Raw genomic sequence first — 16,079 nt, 5'->3', positions numbered from 1 at the left:
ATATACACACATTTCTACGTGCCCATTTGTGCTTAGTGGTGCTGCTCCAAGCTGAGCCCCCCCCCCCCCCCCCCACTTCCTTTTTTTTCCCCCTTATTTATCCAGGAGGCAGCTTTACTTTCACATTCTTTCATTACACCTTTTACCAAATCACATGCACGTTTCACTGATTCAGTTCTCCCAGCTAATGTTTAAATTCTGTTGTCCTACTCTCATGCCTCACCTCTATGATTAAAGCTGAACTTCATCCAAAAAGGACAAGTTCAGCCCCCTCCTCCTTCCCCCCGCAGCCTTCTGGGACACACACAGGTCCCAGAAGACTGCAGGACCATTAAAGCGCAGTGCGTTTATGAGCAGTAGGAAAGCAGCTGGGAAGCTGGAAGGCTTCACGGCCAGTTTCCCTTACCCAAGAGGTCATGCCTGGATCTGAAGCCGATTGAAGGATCATCTCAAGTGAGGACATCGCAGGATTCTTGAACAGGCAAGTGTCCTTATATTAGAAGGCAGCAGCTACAACATTTGTAGCTGCTGACTTATTTTTTGGGGGGCAGAGACTGGCGCTCCTCTTTAAGTCCAGATAGGCAGGGTGAACGCATTAGTAGGCTAGGTCTGAGGAGTGGCATTGCCTGAGGCTTTTACATGTACACTTTCTTACTAGTGTGCAGCAGTTACTTGCTTTATTGAATTTTTACATGTCGTGCATAAGGCTCACTTGAAGCTCCTGCACCTTTTTGCAACTAGCTTTGCGCAATTTTCTTCATGCACGTTTTGCCACGATTTCCACACAATTAACATGCTTGGAGTGCCATTAAGAATAAAGGACACCGAAAAGCACGTTGCAGCACGATTTTATCGCAGACTGGAAACGTGGGCAGAAACACGCCGAATCTGCCTACAATTCCAAATCCCTGGATGTGAACAGGACCTTGGGATCTGCCATGATTATAAAAGGGAACTCCATAGCAAACATTAAAAGCTGTGTAGGGTTCCCCTTTACCATCATTAACAGGACACTCAACCAGGATTAGGGTCTGACATGAATATAAAGGGCAACTCCATTGCAAAATTGAAGTGTGGTGTCACGCCCCCCAGTGTTCATACTCTGTGGTAAAAATGAAAAGCGGTGTGGGGTTCCCCTTTGATACCTTTTAATATAAGACCCTTATCCAGGAATAGACTCGTGAATATAAAAGGTAACTTTGCCGCAAAACAAAAGTGTGGTGTTCTCACTCAATATTCATACCAAGCCCAATCCTTGCTTCTTATTGTGTTTTTCTGTCTCCTTGCAATGTCTTATTTTGGTGCAATTGTAACAGGGTCTCTAAGCATTTATGTTCTGCCTGGCCACCCCAGAAGAAATTGCAACAGATGACCATAGAAAAGCAGGAATGCTCTCAAACATTTATGAAAGAATACATTTTTTAAATACACAAAGCATAATGCATTCCTTAGTAGACATTTTAAAGTATCGCTGCCTTTACATGGCTGTGATCACATCGTTATTCTTCCTGTTACTCCAGTTGGTAGGACTGAGGTTGTTCTGTGTGTATCCTGAATGTTTATTAAATTGATTTCAGGTGAAAACAATCACTGAACATTTAGGCCTCATGTACACAGAGCTTAAAAACCGATCAGCTGTCTTTTGATGCCGGTAAAAGCACATATATGTTAACCTATGTGGCCATGCACACATTGGCATTTACAGAATTATTTGAAGAGGAGCTTTCACAGGCAGGAAAAAAAAAATCCAAAGATGGGTCCTAAGAGGAACTTTTGAGCAGAGAAAATGTGTGTAAAAATTTACTCCAATGGCCAGAATAAAATGATTATTATTATTCTGGCCAGTAGAATTCATTTATGCTCAAGTGCCATACAAGCACAAATGGTGGGTCTTTTGTAGCCAAGTTTGTTGAGCCAAATGGTGTTGACAAGGCTAAAATTTCAAGGAGGCAAAAAGAAAGAACACATGGCCATGTACAGGAAAATGAGAAGCAGATGCAGAAAAGCATGTACAGCAACGAGTGTTGGTACATCAAGAAACTCGCTATAATGCGCACTTATAAAATTTTAACGCATGGTTTTGTTTCATGTCCATCATTTGTTATATTAGAACCTGTTTAAAGGATACATTCACCTTCAGGAACAATGGCAAGTATAATCACAGGTAGTGTTACTCATTGTGTCTCCAACTTTGTGGTGTCTCGTAGAAGAAGTGACACCTATGCCGAAATTAGGAGATAGGGTCTCCTCCAACCCCTCCCATTTCACATTCCTCACCAGTCTGCTAACCTCTAGTCTCTGTCCCTCAGCCACGCCGTAAACTGAATGAGCGGCTGCAAAGAGGCGAGTGGGCGGCCATGGGCTCCAGGAACAGCTCAGCCAGGCGGTCACAAGCTCCAGAGACAGCCCTGCTGGGTGGCCGCGAAAAGGCTGGGAGAGCAGCATGAGCTATAGGAACAGCCCAGGATTTGGTGACCCCTGGCAAATCGTCATTTGACGACCGAGGGGGTCCCAACCCCCAGGTTGAGAACCACTGATCTGTGCCCAGATACAAAACTATGGTTACACTTACTGGTAACGGTATTTCCCAAAAAAATCTTCCAGGACAGTTACGCGAGAGATGAGTGGCTCCACGTTCAACAGGAAACACAAACCAGAAAGATTAAAAAGCCCCTCTTCCTCAGTTGTTGTAAGGAAACCTCCACCAATGTACAGGAGTGGAATTTTTTGGTAATAATGCAACAATTTCAAACACCATTACTTTAAACTAAAAACATCTGAGTGAAAATATGAACACTGTCCTGGAAGAGACTAGGAAATATCGTTACCATAACCAAGATTTTTCCAAATCATTTTCCAGGACAGCTACTTGAGAGGATAAAAATAACATGGTGGGGGGACTGATGCCTGCAACACATTCCTTTCCGAAGGACAGGTTCTGGATGGACATTTCCACACACACGATAAAAGATAATGTTCTTTAGCAAGGAACATACATTTTATATTAATAATTATACTACCAAACTTAGGGTGTGCTATAAATTGCCTCCAGTATTGTCCGTTTCTTCTTGCTGGAAGCTGCCATTTTTCTGAAGCCCTGAGCAGCACTAAATCTCCTCTGCAGATCAGCCTTTACTGGTTCTGGTTTTTGGCACAATGCCAAAAATGGAGCAACTGAGCATGTGCAGAGAGGGTGTGACAATGTACTACTGGATTTTATACAGTATTTGCACTTTAACTTTTTTTTTACATAGCTATACTTGCAAAAGGGGCCAGCCTGAAGTGATCTAGCAGGACCTAATTTCCTGACTAAAGATCCAATGCAAGGACTATACCTCAGTCTTAAAAATGTCTTCCCATGAATCACCTGCTCCTGATGCAGCCGTTGACCTTGAGGAGTGAGCTATAATTCTAGGGCCAATGTATGCTGAAATATTAGTGTCACTAATCCAGGCCATGGCACTCTAGAAGGCACTGAGCCCTATATGGGACCACTATACAAGACTAGAAGTTGGGTAGAACTCTTTACACTCTAATTTCCAGAAAACCTTAAAGGGCTGCCACCTTTACCTTAAAGCGGGGGTCCACCTATCTATCTTTTTTTTTTTTTTTTTTTGAGTTCATTCACAAAGTTTTCTTCTCAGCATTACATACTCACATATTGTGTGTAATATGTCCGCCTGTGTCAGATTTCGTCGGAAAGAATAACTTATATTATTCACTGCAGGCGGTTTCCATCTTCATTGTGGGCATTTGAAGCCCACAAGCATTTATTTCCTGGATGTGGTGAATGCTGTGCTCCCAGCATTCACTGCTCGTTCCCGCACATGCTCAGTGGCATCCTGGGAAGCCTGAGACTAGCTCCCAGGAGTCTGGGAGAGGCTAGAGACATGCCTACTCCCACGGGAGGAGAAACAGGAAGTGCAAAGAAGAATAGAAAAATAAAAGGTAATTACGGCGATTTAAATTTTTTTAAACGGCATGTCAGCATCTAGGCAAGGAAGAGAATACATACAGATATTGTTCAAAATTTGGGTGGAACCCCGCTTTAAGGGTTTGCTCACTTGTCAATTCTGAATAACAAAGCATTTGTGACGCTCACAAAGAAATGGTAAGGCATACATAACCCAAAAGAAGTTGCTCGTCCTGGTGAAATAGGGACAAAGGTGGATGCATGGCTGGACAGAGGGGAATAAATGACACCACATGTGAAATCATTACAAGTAAAAACAGATTTCCACGTTTCCTGTCACTTTAAAAATAGCGGGTTGGGACCAAGCTGGTTTGAAGCTGGTAGTTTCATATAGTACACAGTGCTGGGTTCTGGCTGTGTGACAGACTTCCTGTCTCACACCCGGAACAATGCAGAGTTGGTCTGAAAGGTGCTCAGTCATTCATGGGCAGCTTTGTATTCTGTGAATGAATACAAGGCTTCTTCTCATTGGCTGAGTCGGGGGGGGGGGGGCGCCTAACATCATGTTAACATGTATTCAGAGTGCCACTAAAACCAACTCTGCATTGTTCCAGATGTGAGACAGAAGTCTGTCACACAGCCAGATCCCAGCACTGTATGTAGCTGAAGCTACAAGCAGTACACTGTCTAGAGACACTGCAGCAGTTAATAAAGAAAATAGTTAGTCCAAACTAAAGTGAGAGGAAACATGAAAACCAATGACAACTGAAAGCACTAAAACCAAGCACATGAATTTGATGAAACTATACCCTTACATATGGACATCATAAAAACCCTTATGCAAATGGGAGATTCTATTCCTACTATAAGCATGATACATTTCTCATACAAAGCTTGATTTTACAACCCCAGCATTATATATGAGTAGAAAATCCTTGCTTAGAGCCCAGTAACAAAGCAATGTTTCTCAACTCCAGTCCTCAAGTACCCCCAACAGGTCAGGTTTTCCCTCAGATGAAAACAGCTGTGGTAATCACAAAGGCAGTGAAACTGATCAAATCACCTGTGCAAAATAATGGCTAGCCTGAAAACATGACCTGTTGGGGGTACCGGAGAACGGGAGTTGAGAAACATTGACCTAAAGCAAGGCACTTGCTTTGGGCTTACCTTAGGCAGTGCAGCTCTGAATGTAGATGTAGACACCAATCTAGTCTGCTCAGGAGGATACATTACTTCACATTGGCACCCCAACTTGCTTCATAGAAGGGAGATTCTTTCAGAGGCTTGCCATTTAGGCTCTGCACACAGCAGTATGCCCTCCACTTCTGCAACCTGTATCATTCACTGGCCCAATGCCAAAAGTGTCAGGCAGCCAGAGTTGCTTGCATCAGTTAAAGTGGAGTTCCGGGCTGAAATCCAGCTAGGTTTTAAACAATATAGCACCCCACCTCCCCCTCAGTACCTTTTCTATGTTTTTTCAGCTGGACTTTCATCCAATCCCCCTGCGGCGAGGTACATCACGTCCACAATTGCATCGGGCCCTCCTCCTGCTGCCTTCTGGGACCGGTGTGTCCCCCAGAAGACAACAGGGCTATTCAGAAAGTGCAGCGCGACTCGCGCATGCACAGTAGGAAACTGGTTGCTAAGCCTGAAGGCTTCTGTGCTGGTTTGCCTTACTTGCAAAGCCGGTGTCTGCGACCAAAGCTGATGGGACAGATTGGCTTGGGGGGGGGGTTTCCTTATATTAAAAGTTAGCAGCTACAGTATTTGTAGATGCTGACTTAATTGTTTTTATACAGGCTGGAACTCCGCTTTAAGCAGCAAGGTCCAGAGCATGTAGGGAGAAAACCCTCAGGTAAGCAAATGGACCAGAAAACAGGCATACCAGGATCTAGTCACTTGTGGGGTGAGCCGACAACCACCATGTTCAGAACCAGGGGGAACAAAACATAACTGCGTACTCTTGGATGATCAGAAACATAAAACTGAGAAAGACTGGGGAGGGAGGTGCTTTACAATCTCTTTCTGAGTTGTTTCCGGTTCAAGGTGGAGCCAGTTATAACTTTTGTAGCTGTCCCAAAAGAGGGTTTGGGAAACAAACTTGCATATTAAGAAGAACAAGATCTTTTAAACAAGCTGATCACTCTGAAGTATTTTATTCCTCAATGAAAGTGAAAGAAAGGGGGTAAAGGTGAGTCCAGTGCTCATTTGAAGGCAATATGTAAACCCAATCACTAAAATGATTGGAAGAGCACACAGATGCCAGCCAGGCCAATGTTCTGCTTTTACATGCTGCAGCATAGAAGGCTTGAAGAGTAGCTGTATGTTCACTAATCGTTATACTTCAAGAACCCCCACCCAACAATTCATCTTCCTTGACCCCAGCATCTCTCGCCTCCATATTTCCCCTCATTCTCCTCCTCCCTCCCCCCCAACCACTTCTACTACTCTTTTCCGCTATCCCACTCTCTCCTGCACTCTTCCCCTATTCCTTCTACTCTCTTTCCATGCCTTTCCTTCATCACCCTATATCCCTGAATCTCTCCCACTTTCTATCTCCTCATCTGTCTTCCTCCATCCCTTTCACACTCCCCCTCAGCTCTCCATCTCTCCCACACTGTTATTTATGTCCCATGGTCTCTTCTTCCAAACCCCTCACAATCTGTATTTCCCCAACCCCACTTCATCATCTTACCCTAACTTGCCATCTTTTCTTCACACATCTCTCCCACTTTCCCTACATCTCCACCTCTAGCCCTCATTTTCTCCTACTCTCTTCCAATATTTTTTTCTCCCATCTCTGCCACGCTCAATCCTCCCCTTCCTGCTCTTTTCTTTCCTCATCCCTTCCTCTCTGAAATACTCTCACTTCCTCTGGTGTGCAGTCCAGCAGAATCACTGCAGTGCCGATCCCCAGCACATCACACTCTTCACTTTTTTTATTATACGAACTTATTGCGTTTCACCTATCCCCACATCTCTCCCCTCCGTCTCTCCTGCCCTCTCCTCCCTTGCCCCTCCGTCTCTCCTGCCTTTTCCTTCCTTGCCCCTCCTGCCTTTTCCTTCCTTGCCCCTCCGTCTCTCCTCCCTTGCCCCTCCGTCTCTCCTGCCCTCTCCTCCCTTGCCCCTCCGTCTCTCCTCCCTTGCCCCTCCGTCTCTCCTGCCCTCTCCTCCCTTGCCCCTCCGTCTCTCCTGCCCTCTCCTCCCTTGCCCCTCCGTCTCTCCTCCCTTGCCCCTCCGTCTCTCCTCCCTTGCCCCTCCGTCTCTCCTCCCTTGCCCCTCCGTCTCTCCTGCCCTCTCCTCCCTTGCCCCTCCGTCTCTCCTGCCCTCTCCTCCCTTGCCCCTCCGTCTCTCCTCCCTTGCCCCTCCGTCTCTCCTCCCTTGCCCCTCCGTCTCTCCTCCCTTGCCCCTCCGTCTCTCCTGCCCTCTCCTCCCCTCTCCTCCCTTGCCCCTCCGTCTCTCCTCCCTTGCCCCTCCGTCTCTCCTCCCTTGCCCCTCCGTCTCTCCTCCCTTGCCCCTCCGTCTCTCCTGCCCTCTCCTCCCTTGCCCCTCCGTCTCTCTTGCCCTCTCCTCCCTTGCCCCTCCGTCTCTCTTGCCCTCTCCTCCCTTGCCCCTCCGTCTCTCCTCCCTTGCCCCTCCGTCTCTCCTCCCTTGCCCCTCCGTCTCTCCTCCCTTGCCCCTCCGTCTCTCCTCCCTTGCCCCTCCGTCTCTCCTGCCTTTTCCTTCCTTGCCCCTCCTGCCCTCTCCTCCCTTGCCCCTCCGTCTCTCCTACCTTTTCCTTCCTTGCCCCTCCTGCCCTCTCCTCCCCTGCCCCTCCTCCCTTGCCCCTCCTGCCCTCTCCTCTCTTGCCTTTTCCTTCCTTGCCCCTCCGTCTCTTCTGCCCTCCTCCCTTGCCCCTCCTGCCTTTTCCTCTCTTGCCCCTCAGTCTCTCTTGCCCTCTCCTCCCTTGCTCCTCCGTCTCTCCTGCCCTCTCCTCCCTTGCCCCTCCGTCTCTCCTGCCCTCTCCTCCCTTGCCCCTCCGTCTCTCCTGCCCTCTCCTCCCTTGCCCCTCCGTCTCTCTTGCCCTCTCCTCCCTTGCCCCTCCGTCTCTCTTGCCCTCTCCTCCCTTGCCCCTCCGTCTCTCTTGCCCTCTCCTCCCTTGCCCCTCCGTCTCTCTTGCCCTCTCCTCCCTTGCCCCTCCGTCTCTCCTCCCTTGCCCCTCCGTCTCTCCTGCCCTCTCCTCCCTTGCCCCTCCGTCTCTCTTGCCCTCTCCTCCCTTGCCCCTCCGTCTCTCTTGCCCTCTCCTCCCTTGCCCCTCCGTCTCTCTTGCCCTCTCCTCCCTTGCCCCTCCGTCTCTCTTGCCCTCTCCTCCCTTGCCCCTCCGTCTCTCCTGCCTTTTCCTTCCTTGCCCCTCCTGCCCTCTCCTCCCTTGCCCCTCCGTCTCTCCTGCCTTTTCCTTCCTTGCCCCTCCTGCCCTCTCCTCCCCTGCCCCTCCTGCCCTCTCCTCCCTTGCCCCTCCTGCCCTCTCCTCCCTTGCCTTTTCCTTCCTTGCCCCTCCGTCTCTTCTGCCCTCCTCCCTTGCCCCTCCTGCCTTTTCCTCTCTTGCCCCTCAGTCTCTCCTGCCCTCTCCTCCCTTGCCCCTCCGTCTCTCCTGCCCTCTCCTCCCTTGCCCCTCCTGCCCTCTCCTCTCTTGCCTTTTCCTTCCTTGCCCCTCCGTCTCTTCTGCCCTCCTCCCTTGCCCCTCCTGCCTTTTCCTCTCTTGCCCCTCCGTCTCTCCTGCCCTCTCCTCCCTTGCCCCTCCGTCTCTCCTGCCCTCTCCTCCCTTGCCCCTTCGTCTCTCTTCCTTTATCCCTCCCCCATTCCTTCCTCCATCCATCTCTCCCGCTCTTTTTACCTATATTTCCATCTTTCTTCCCCCATCCTTTCTGCTCTCTATCTCCCCGTACAGAAGCAGTGCCCGGCGTGTTATATAGTATGACCATTGAAGGACAATCGGTGCTCGCTCTGCACACCCTCCCCTCCCTTTGTACGGCTCCTCGCCGCCATCCAATACGTATACGGCCCAGTCCTAATAAAACCCCGGGGTGCAAAGACTAGTCATCCCTCAGCCAGTAGGTGTGAGTAGGATGCCGAGATCCGCGCTTCTTCTTCGAAGGTGATCCGGCGTCCATAGATGACCTAGGCCGGTCACACCCCCCCTTCGACCTTGGACACCCGCATCCCGTCGTAAACCTTCCTAAACCGATCTTACCCGCTTCTATCCCGACGGGCAGCTCCATCCCGTCCCCGTTATCGAATGTGTCCGCCATCTTCTAGCTGCTCAGTGACCCTCCGTGCACACGACAAAGTACACGCGCTGAAAGAACTAGTCTCGCGAGACTAGAGGCAAAAGCTCGAGCGTGATTCAAGCCACCGAGAGTATCCGCCCAGAAAAAACAAAGCTTTATTACTAGGAGTAGGAGAACAAAGAACAAATCCTTTACGTTAGCCACCAGGAGGGCGGGAATAAGGCACATTGTCTGCTAAAGAGCCCAAAATGGTGTACAAGGAGAGGTACTCTGAGTAAACTTCTTAAGAGAATTATACGGCTTAAGCACTGCATATAATAAACAACTGACATTTTTATACTTTTAGAATGTATTGGGTTGAATTTAATAAAACATTTCCAACACTATTCTGGCATTATGGTCGCCTTAACCATTCCATACTGAGCACTTTCACCCCCTTCCTGCCCAGGCCAATTGTCAGCTTTCAGCGCTCTCACACTTTGAATGACAATTGCGCGGTCATGCTACACTGTACCCAAACGAAATTTGTATCATTTTTTTTAGACCACATTTCACCTATCCCCACATCTCTCCCCTCCGCCTCTCCTGCCCTCTCGTCCCTTACCCCTCCGCCTCTCCCGCCCTCTCCTCCCTTACCCCTCCGCCTCTCCCGCCCTCTCCTCCCTTACCCCTCTGTCTCTCCTGCCCTCTCCTCCCTTACCCCTCCGCCTCTCACGCCCTCTCCTCCCTTACCCCTCCGCCTCTCACGCCCTCTCCTCCCTTACCCCTCCGCCTCTCCCGCCCTCTCCTCCCTTACCCCTCCGCCTCTCCCGCCCTCTCCTCCCTTACCCCTCTGTCTCTCCTGCCCTCTCCCCCTTTACCCTTTGTCTCTCCTCCCTTACCCCCATGTCTCTCCTGCCCTCTCTTCCCTTACCCCTCCGTCTTGTCTCTCCTGCCCTCTCCTCCCTTACCCCCCGTCTCTCCTCCCTTGTCCCTCGGTCTCTCCTGCCCTCTCTTCCCTCGCCCCCATCCGTCTCACCTGCCCTTCTCTCCCTTGCCCCTTCTGCCCTCTCCTCCCTTGGCCAATTGTCAGCTTTCAGCGCTCTCACACTTTGAATGACAATTGCGCGGTCATGCTACACTGTACCCAAACGAAATTTGTATCATTTTTTTTAGACCACATCTCACCTATCCCCACATCTCTCCCCTCCGCCTCTCCTGCCCTCTCGTCCCTTACCCCTCCGCCTCTCCCGCCCTCTCCTCCCTTACCCCTCCGCCTCTAACGCCCTCTCCTCCCTTACCCCTCCGCCTCTCCCGCCCTTTCCTCCCTTACCCCTCTGTCTCTCCTGCCCTCTCTCCCTTTACCCTTTGTCTCTCCTCCCTTACCCCCCTGTCTCTCCTGCCCTCTCTTCCCTTACCCCTCCGTCTTGTCTCTCCTGCCCTCTCCTCCCTTACCCCCGTCTCTCCTCCCTTGTCCCTCGGTCTCTCCTGCCCTCTCTTCCCTCGCCCCCATCCGTCTCACCTGCCCTTCTCTCCCTTGCCCCTTCTGCCCTCTCCTCCCTTGGCCAATTGTCAGCTTTCAGCGCTCTCACACTTTGAATGACAATTGCGCGGTCATGCTACACTGTACCCAAACAAAATTTGTATCATTTTTTTTAGACCACATCTCACCTATCCCCACATCTCTCCCCTCCGCCTCTCCTGCCCTCTCGTCCCTTACCCCTCCGCCTCTCCCGCCCTCTCCTCCCTTACCCCTCCACCTCTAACGCCCTCTCCTCCCTTACCCCTCCGCCTCTCCCGCCCTTTCCTCCCTTACCCCTCTGTCTCTCCTGCCCTCTCTCCCTTTACCCTTTGTCTCTCCTCCCTTACCCCCCTGTCTCTCCTGCCCTCTCTTCCCTTACCCCTCCGTCTTGTCTCTCCTGCCCTCTCCTCCCTTACCCCCGTCTCTCCTCCCTTGTCCCTCGGTCTCTCCTGCCCTCTCTTCCCTCGCCCCCATCCGTCTCACCTGCCCTTCTCTCCCTTGCTCCTTCTGCCCTCTCCTCCCTTGCCCCTCTGTCTCTCCTGCCCTCTCCTCCCTTGCCCCTCCGTCTCTCCTCCCTTGCCCCTCCGTCTCTCCTGCCCTCCTCTCCCTTGCCCCTCCTGCCCTCTCCTCCCTTGCCCCTCCGTCTCTTCTGCCCTCTCCTTCCTTGCCCCTCCGTCTCTCCTGCCCTCTCCTCCCTCCTAAGGACACAGCGATCATAGATCACTGCCAATCAGCACTGCAGGGGGTGCACAGGAAGCGCAATCATGGGAGGACATCAATAGAAGCCCTCCCAGCAATGTGAATCCGCACTGTAGCCATCATCCATTCGGCCATAGCACGGTCGTGAAAAGGTTAAAATGTAATTTACAAATTAAAGCAGAACTTTACTCACCTCGGTTCCAGTGATTCGGCATCCCAAAGCTCCCTGCCCAGCCACTGACACCTTCGAGTGGACAGTTTCCGGGTCTCGATCGCCGGCTGCTTCCATTGGCCGGGGGGGATAACTTAAGAGGTAAGTCAGTGAGCAGTGTACAATGAGCTGCGCGTGCGTGGCTTACTATTCAAGGGTGGACAGGCAGTACCGATGGGCCGTACTGAACAGAACAGCCAAACATCGCAGAAAGTTTGGACCCGAACACCGAACCCTATTGAAGTTTATGGGACTTAAACTGAAAAATCATAAGTTCCCATTTTTAAGCCTTATATGCAAGTTATAGATAATAAAAAGGGTCTGAGGACACGGGTACTGCCCTGGGGGACATGTCATGGTCAATGCAAAAAAAGAAATAATAGTTTTTAAAGGAGCAGTAATTTTATTGATGCTTAAAGTGAAACAATAAAAATGAAAATTTCCTTTATTCTAGTGCCTGGGGGTCTCCTTAGTCTGCCTGTAAAGTAGCGCATTTGTGGAGTGTATAGATCTTGCTGCAGCAAAACTGACATTTTTAAAGAAAAAAATGAATTTAAATGTACTTCCCGGCTGCTATTGCTGGCACCCGGCAATACAAAAAAAAAAGCGCCCTTGGGTCTGGTATGGATTTTAAGGTAGACCCCACGCCAAAATTTAAAAAAAAACAGGGTGGGGGGACGAGCATGAAGCCGGCAGGTCAGGAAAAGGGGGGGAAACAAGCGAGCGCCCCCCCAAACCGAACCAGACCACATGCCCTCAACATGGGGGGGTGCTTTGGGGTACACTGAGTTCCCAGCATAGCTAGAGAACTGACCACGATGTGCTCTCCTACTTAGTGGGGGCAGTTTTTAATAGGAAAGCAAGGGGACTAGCAGGAACACCAGGGATTTCACATAAAGGAAGCAATACAAAGAGAACAGGATACTTTCTCATACAAGTACATGGTACAGCAGGCACATATCAGGAATATGAAGTGTTGGGGTAACAAGTCATTATGGAGTCCTCTTGTCAGCTTATGCCGGACAGCCTTTTATTTGGAAAATTTACTATCCCCACATGCATACCTCCCAACTGTCCCTGATTCCGAGGGACTGTCCCTGATTCCGAGGGACTGTCCCTGATTTGTAGCAATGTCCCTCTGTCCCTCATTCCCCCTCATTTGTCCCTCATTTTGGTCTGATCTATATAGTTGTATATAAAATGCACTTTTTATCTTTCAAAAAGTGTTCCCAGTGCTAAACCTTTCATCCAAATTCTAAATTGCTGCATATGTACATTTTAAAATCCAATATAAAGGAATAGTAGTGGTAAAAAAAAGCTCTTGTGGATTTAATTAACCTTTTGTTTTGGTTAATTCTCCATTAAGAGGGTGTGGCAGGGGGCGTGTCCTATGCCTGCATACGTTTGCTAGTAGGTGTCCCTCATTCCCATCTCAAAATGTTGGGAGGTATGCCACATGGGTGTGGCCACTTTCCCAATACTGAGTTTCAATGGGAGAAACATTCTCCAGTTCGCCCCCAAGATGGCACTACATAAAGACAAAGAAATTCCCCTATTTTTTGGGACTTTTTAGGCACCTAATTTACAAAAATGTATATGAGAAGTGAAATACGTAAAAGCAGATTTTATTAATACATCAACACACAAAAAGTAGAGACATGGCCAACTAAGCTACTATTTCACCAACTGTAAGATGTGAAAATATGATAAATCTTCCTCCACCGGACGCATTTTGAAGAGTTCACATCTCCTTCATCAGGGGTATAAGGAGTATCATATCAATAATACAATATAGGAGCCCTCAAAATTTCCACTCGCCTGCTTGCATTTGACAAGTGGAAAATGTTTGCTGGCAAGTGTGGGCTGCCTCTAAGGGGGGGAGTCTGCCGGCAGGCGGGGTTGAATGGGAGACGTTCTCACAGAGGATGAGAGAGTGGAGGGAGAGGAGAGCGACCGGCTGGATCACAGAGCGGGGATTGCCCGCTGTAACAGCTTTCATTTGATTTGCTGCACTCACCATCACATACAGTCCCGCTTCCTGGCTGACTACTTTAAAAGACAGAACACTGGTCCAATGCCGGGAAGTGTGACATCATCAAAGTAGCCAGGCAAGGAGGCGGGACTGTATGTGACAGCGAGCGCTCAGCAATTCAAATGAAAGCTGTTACAGCAGGCAATCCCCACTCTGTAGCTGCTCTCCTCTTCCTCCACCCTCTCTTCCTCTGCACTGGTCATGCTGCATTGGTGGGCACAGGCAAGTTGCATTGGCGGGCACAGGTGAGTTGCATTGGTGGGCACAGGCCATGCTTCATTGGTGGGCACAGGCGATTTGCATTGAAGGGCACAGGTCACACTGCATTGGTGGGCACAAGTCATGCTGCATTGGTGGGCACAGACGAGTTGCATTGGTTGGCACAGGTCATTCTGCATTGGTGGGCACAGGTGAATTGCATTGGTGGGCACAGGTCATGCTGCATTGGTGGGCACAGGTGAGGCTGCATTGATGGGCACTGGTCATGCTGCATTGGTGGGCAAAGGTGATGCTGCATTGGTGGGCACAGGTCATGCTTCATTGATGGGCACTGGTCATGCTGCATTGGTGGGCACTGGTCATGCTGCATTACTGGGCACTGGTCACGCTGCACTTATGAGCACAGGTGAGGCTACAATAATGGGCACAGGTGAGGCTGCATAAATGGGCACTGGTCACGCTGCATTGATGGGCTATGGTCACTCTGCATTGATGGGCACAGATGAGGCTGCATTGATGGGTACAGATGAGGCTGCATTGATGGGCACAGGTGAGGCTGCATTGATGGGCACAGGTGAGGCTGCACTGATGAGCACAGGTGAGGCTGCATTAATGAGCACAGGTGAAGCTGCATTGATGAGCACAGGTGAGGCTGCATTGATGGGCATTGGTGAGGCTGCACTGATGGGCACTGATAAAGTTGTTAATATTTATTTTTGTAACTTAATTCTGCATAAAACATTTAAGTGTCATTTCATGAGATAATTTATGAGGGCGTGTTTAGGGGCGGGGCAGGGTAGGGGTTGGGTGGGGTAACTGGTGGCGAGTAACCCTTAAGGCCTGGCTAGTAGCTCAGGACTTGACATTTTGAGTCCTGCAATATAGATACATAGGTCATATTCAAAGATTTTTTACATGCCAGTGCCCATCAATCATGACTTGAACTTATATTTTATTATAGCAAACACTTACAATTAAGTGGTGTTGTATGTAACTGAAACATGGCATGCCTACATACACCACTTGATTGACTGCTATATTAAAATATGTTTGCTATATTAAAATATGAGTTCAAGTTATGATGTATGTATGTAGCAAGGTCCAAGGCCTCCTCTAGTCTAATGAGAACCTTTAGAGCCAAGAACTGCTGACATCCTTCCGTAAAGAGTGGGTTGTGAGGCATAGTGGGTGTAATGCAAGCTAGATTCATGGGCGCCAGACTTGAATGCAAAGAGATTTTAATTTATTATTATTTTATTTCTCTTAAACAGAACTTTGGGAGAGAGGGTTAGGGCCAGGACACCCTTAAGCAGTTGCAATGTTAACTGGCAGACTCCGAGACTTCTACAAGAGGACAGCCATGCAGGGCAAGGCATCCAGCAAGACTCCACATCTGCATGTGTAGGAATGCTGTCTTCTATGGCAACAGTCTTTAACAGTTTCTAACACAAGGTGTAACAGTTCCGTCACTTCCACTACAATCACTTCTTGTAGTTCTTCAACCCAATGAGCTCCCAGTCTCTCTCTCACTAGACTAGATGATCCACTGCCACTGAATCCCTTGAGCTCTTCCAATCGTCACTGTAGTATCTTCCTCAAGGGGAACACCCGCTTCTCCACTGGGTCCCTAGCTTGGCACTCCAGATAATTATCAAGCTTCACCCCACTGGCCTGCTCGGTCCCTGGCTTGACAGACAAGGCTGCTCTGCAAGCATCACCTCCACTGGCTGGGTCCCTGGCTTGACACCTGCTGAAGTTTCCTGATTCTTCACCGTCCCCGGTTGATGAGAATTCTGCTCCAGTACTTGCTTCACCTACTCACTGTGGTCCCTGGTAATAAGGTGGATGGTCCCTTAGTGGCGACAGCTTCCCCTCTACCTCCGACCAGGACAGGCTCTCTGGCCAGCAGAATCATCACTTTTGGTTGGACTGCATGCCGCAATCCCAATCCTGTGCTGCTCTCTTGCTTCTGGATAGGCCCTCAGACAGCCTAGCAGCCGTATGTGCCCGGGATAGGCCCAAACTCCGGCCTAGCAGCCCGGGAAGTACAACACGTGCCCACCCAGACAACCGTCCAGGTGGCACAGAACCCTGCTCATCTGACTCCACCCAAATATATAGGTTCTCCCAGCAGGCCAAGGGATTCAAGAAAACCCCTGCCCATTGGCTGAGATACCCCATATACTCCTAATCTGTCCCTGCTTTGCCCTTGTCTTATATAATGCCACCAGGTACCC

General features: G+C 49.7%; 1 protein-coding gene across 1 annotated transcript in view; it reads right to left on the bottom strand.

The window, feature by feature from the left end:
* The window catches only part of ZNF346 (zinc finger protein 346), a 53,110-nt gene extending 43,811 nt beyond the window's left edge, over window positions 1-9,299 (bottom strand). The window contains exon 1 of the mRNA XM_073620480.1: window positions 9,144-9,299. Coding sequence (XP_073476581.1) covers window positions 9,144-9,201 — 58 coding nt within the window. The 5' untranslated portion in view covers window positions 9,202-9,299. The remainder of the gene's footprint in view (window positions 1-9,143) is intronic.
* Window positions 9,300-16,079: the final 6,780 nt, after the last annotated feature.

Source organism: Aquarana catesbeiana, linkage group LG03, assembly GCF_042186555.1.
Source record: "Aquarana catesbeiana isolate 2022-GZ linkage group LG03, ASM4218655v1, whole genome shotgun sequence".
NCBI classification, from domain to species: domain Eukaryota; kingdom Metazoa; phylum Chordata; class Amphibia; order Anura; family Ranidae; genus Aquarana; species Aquarana catesbeiana.
This window is presented reverse-complemented; position numbering and strand designations above follow the sequence as displayed.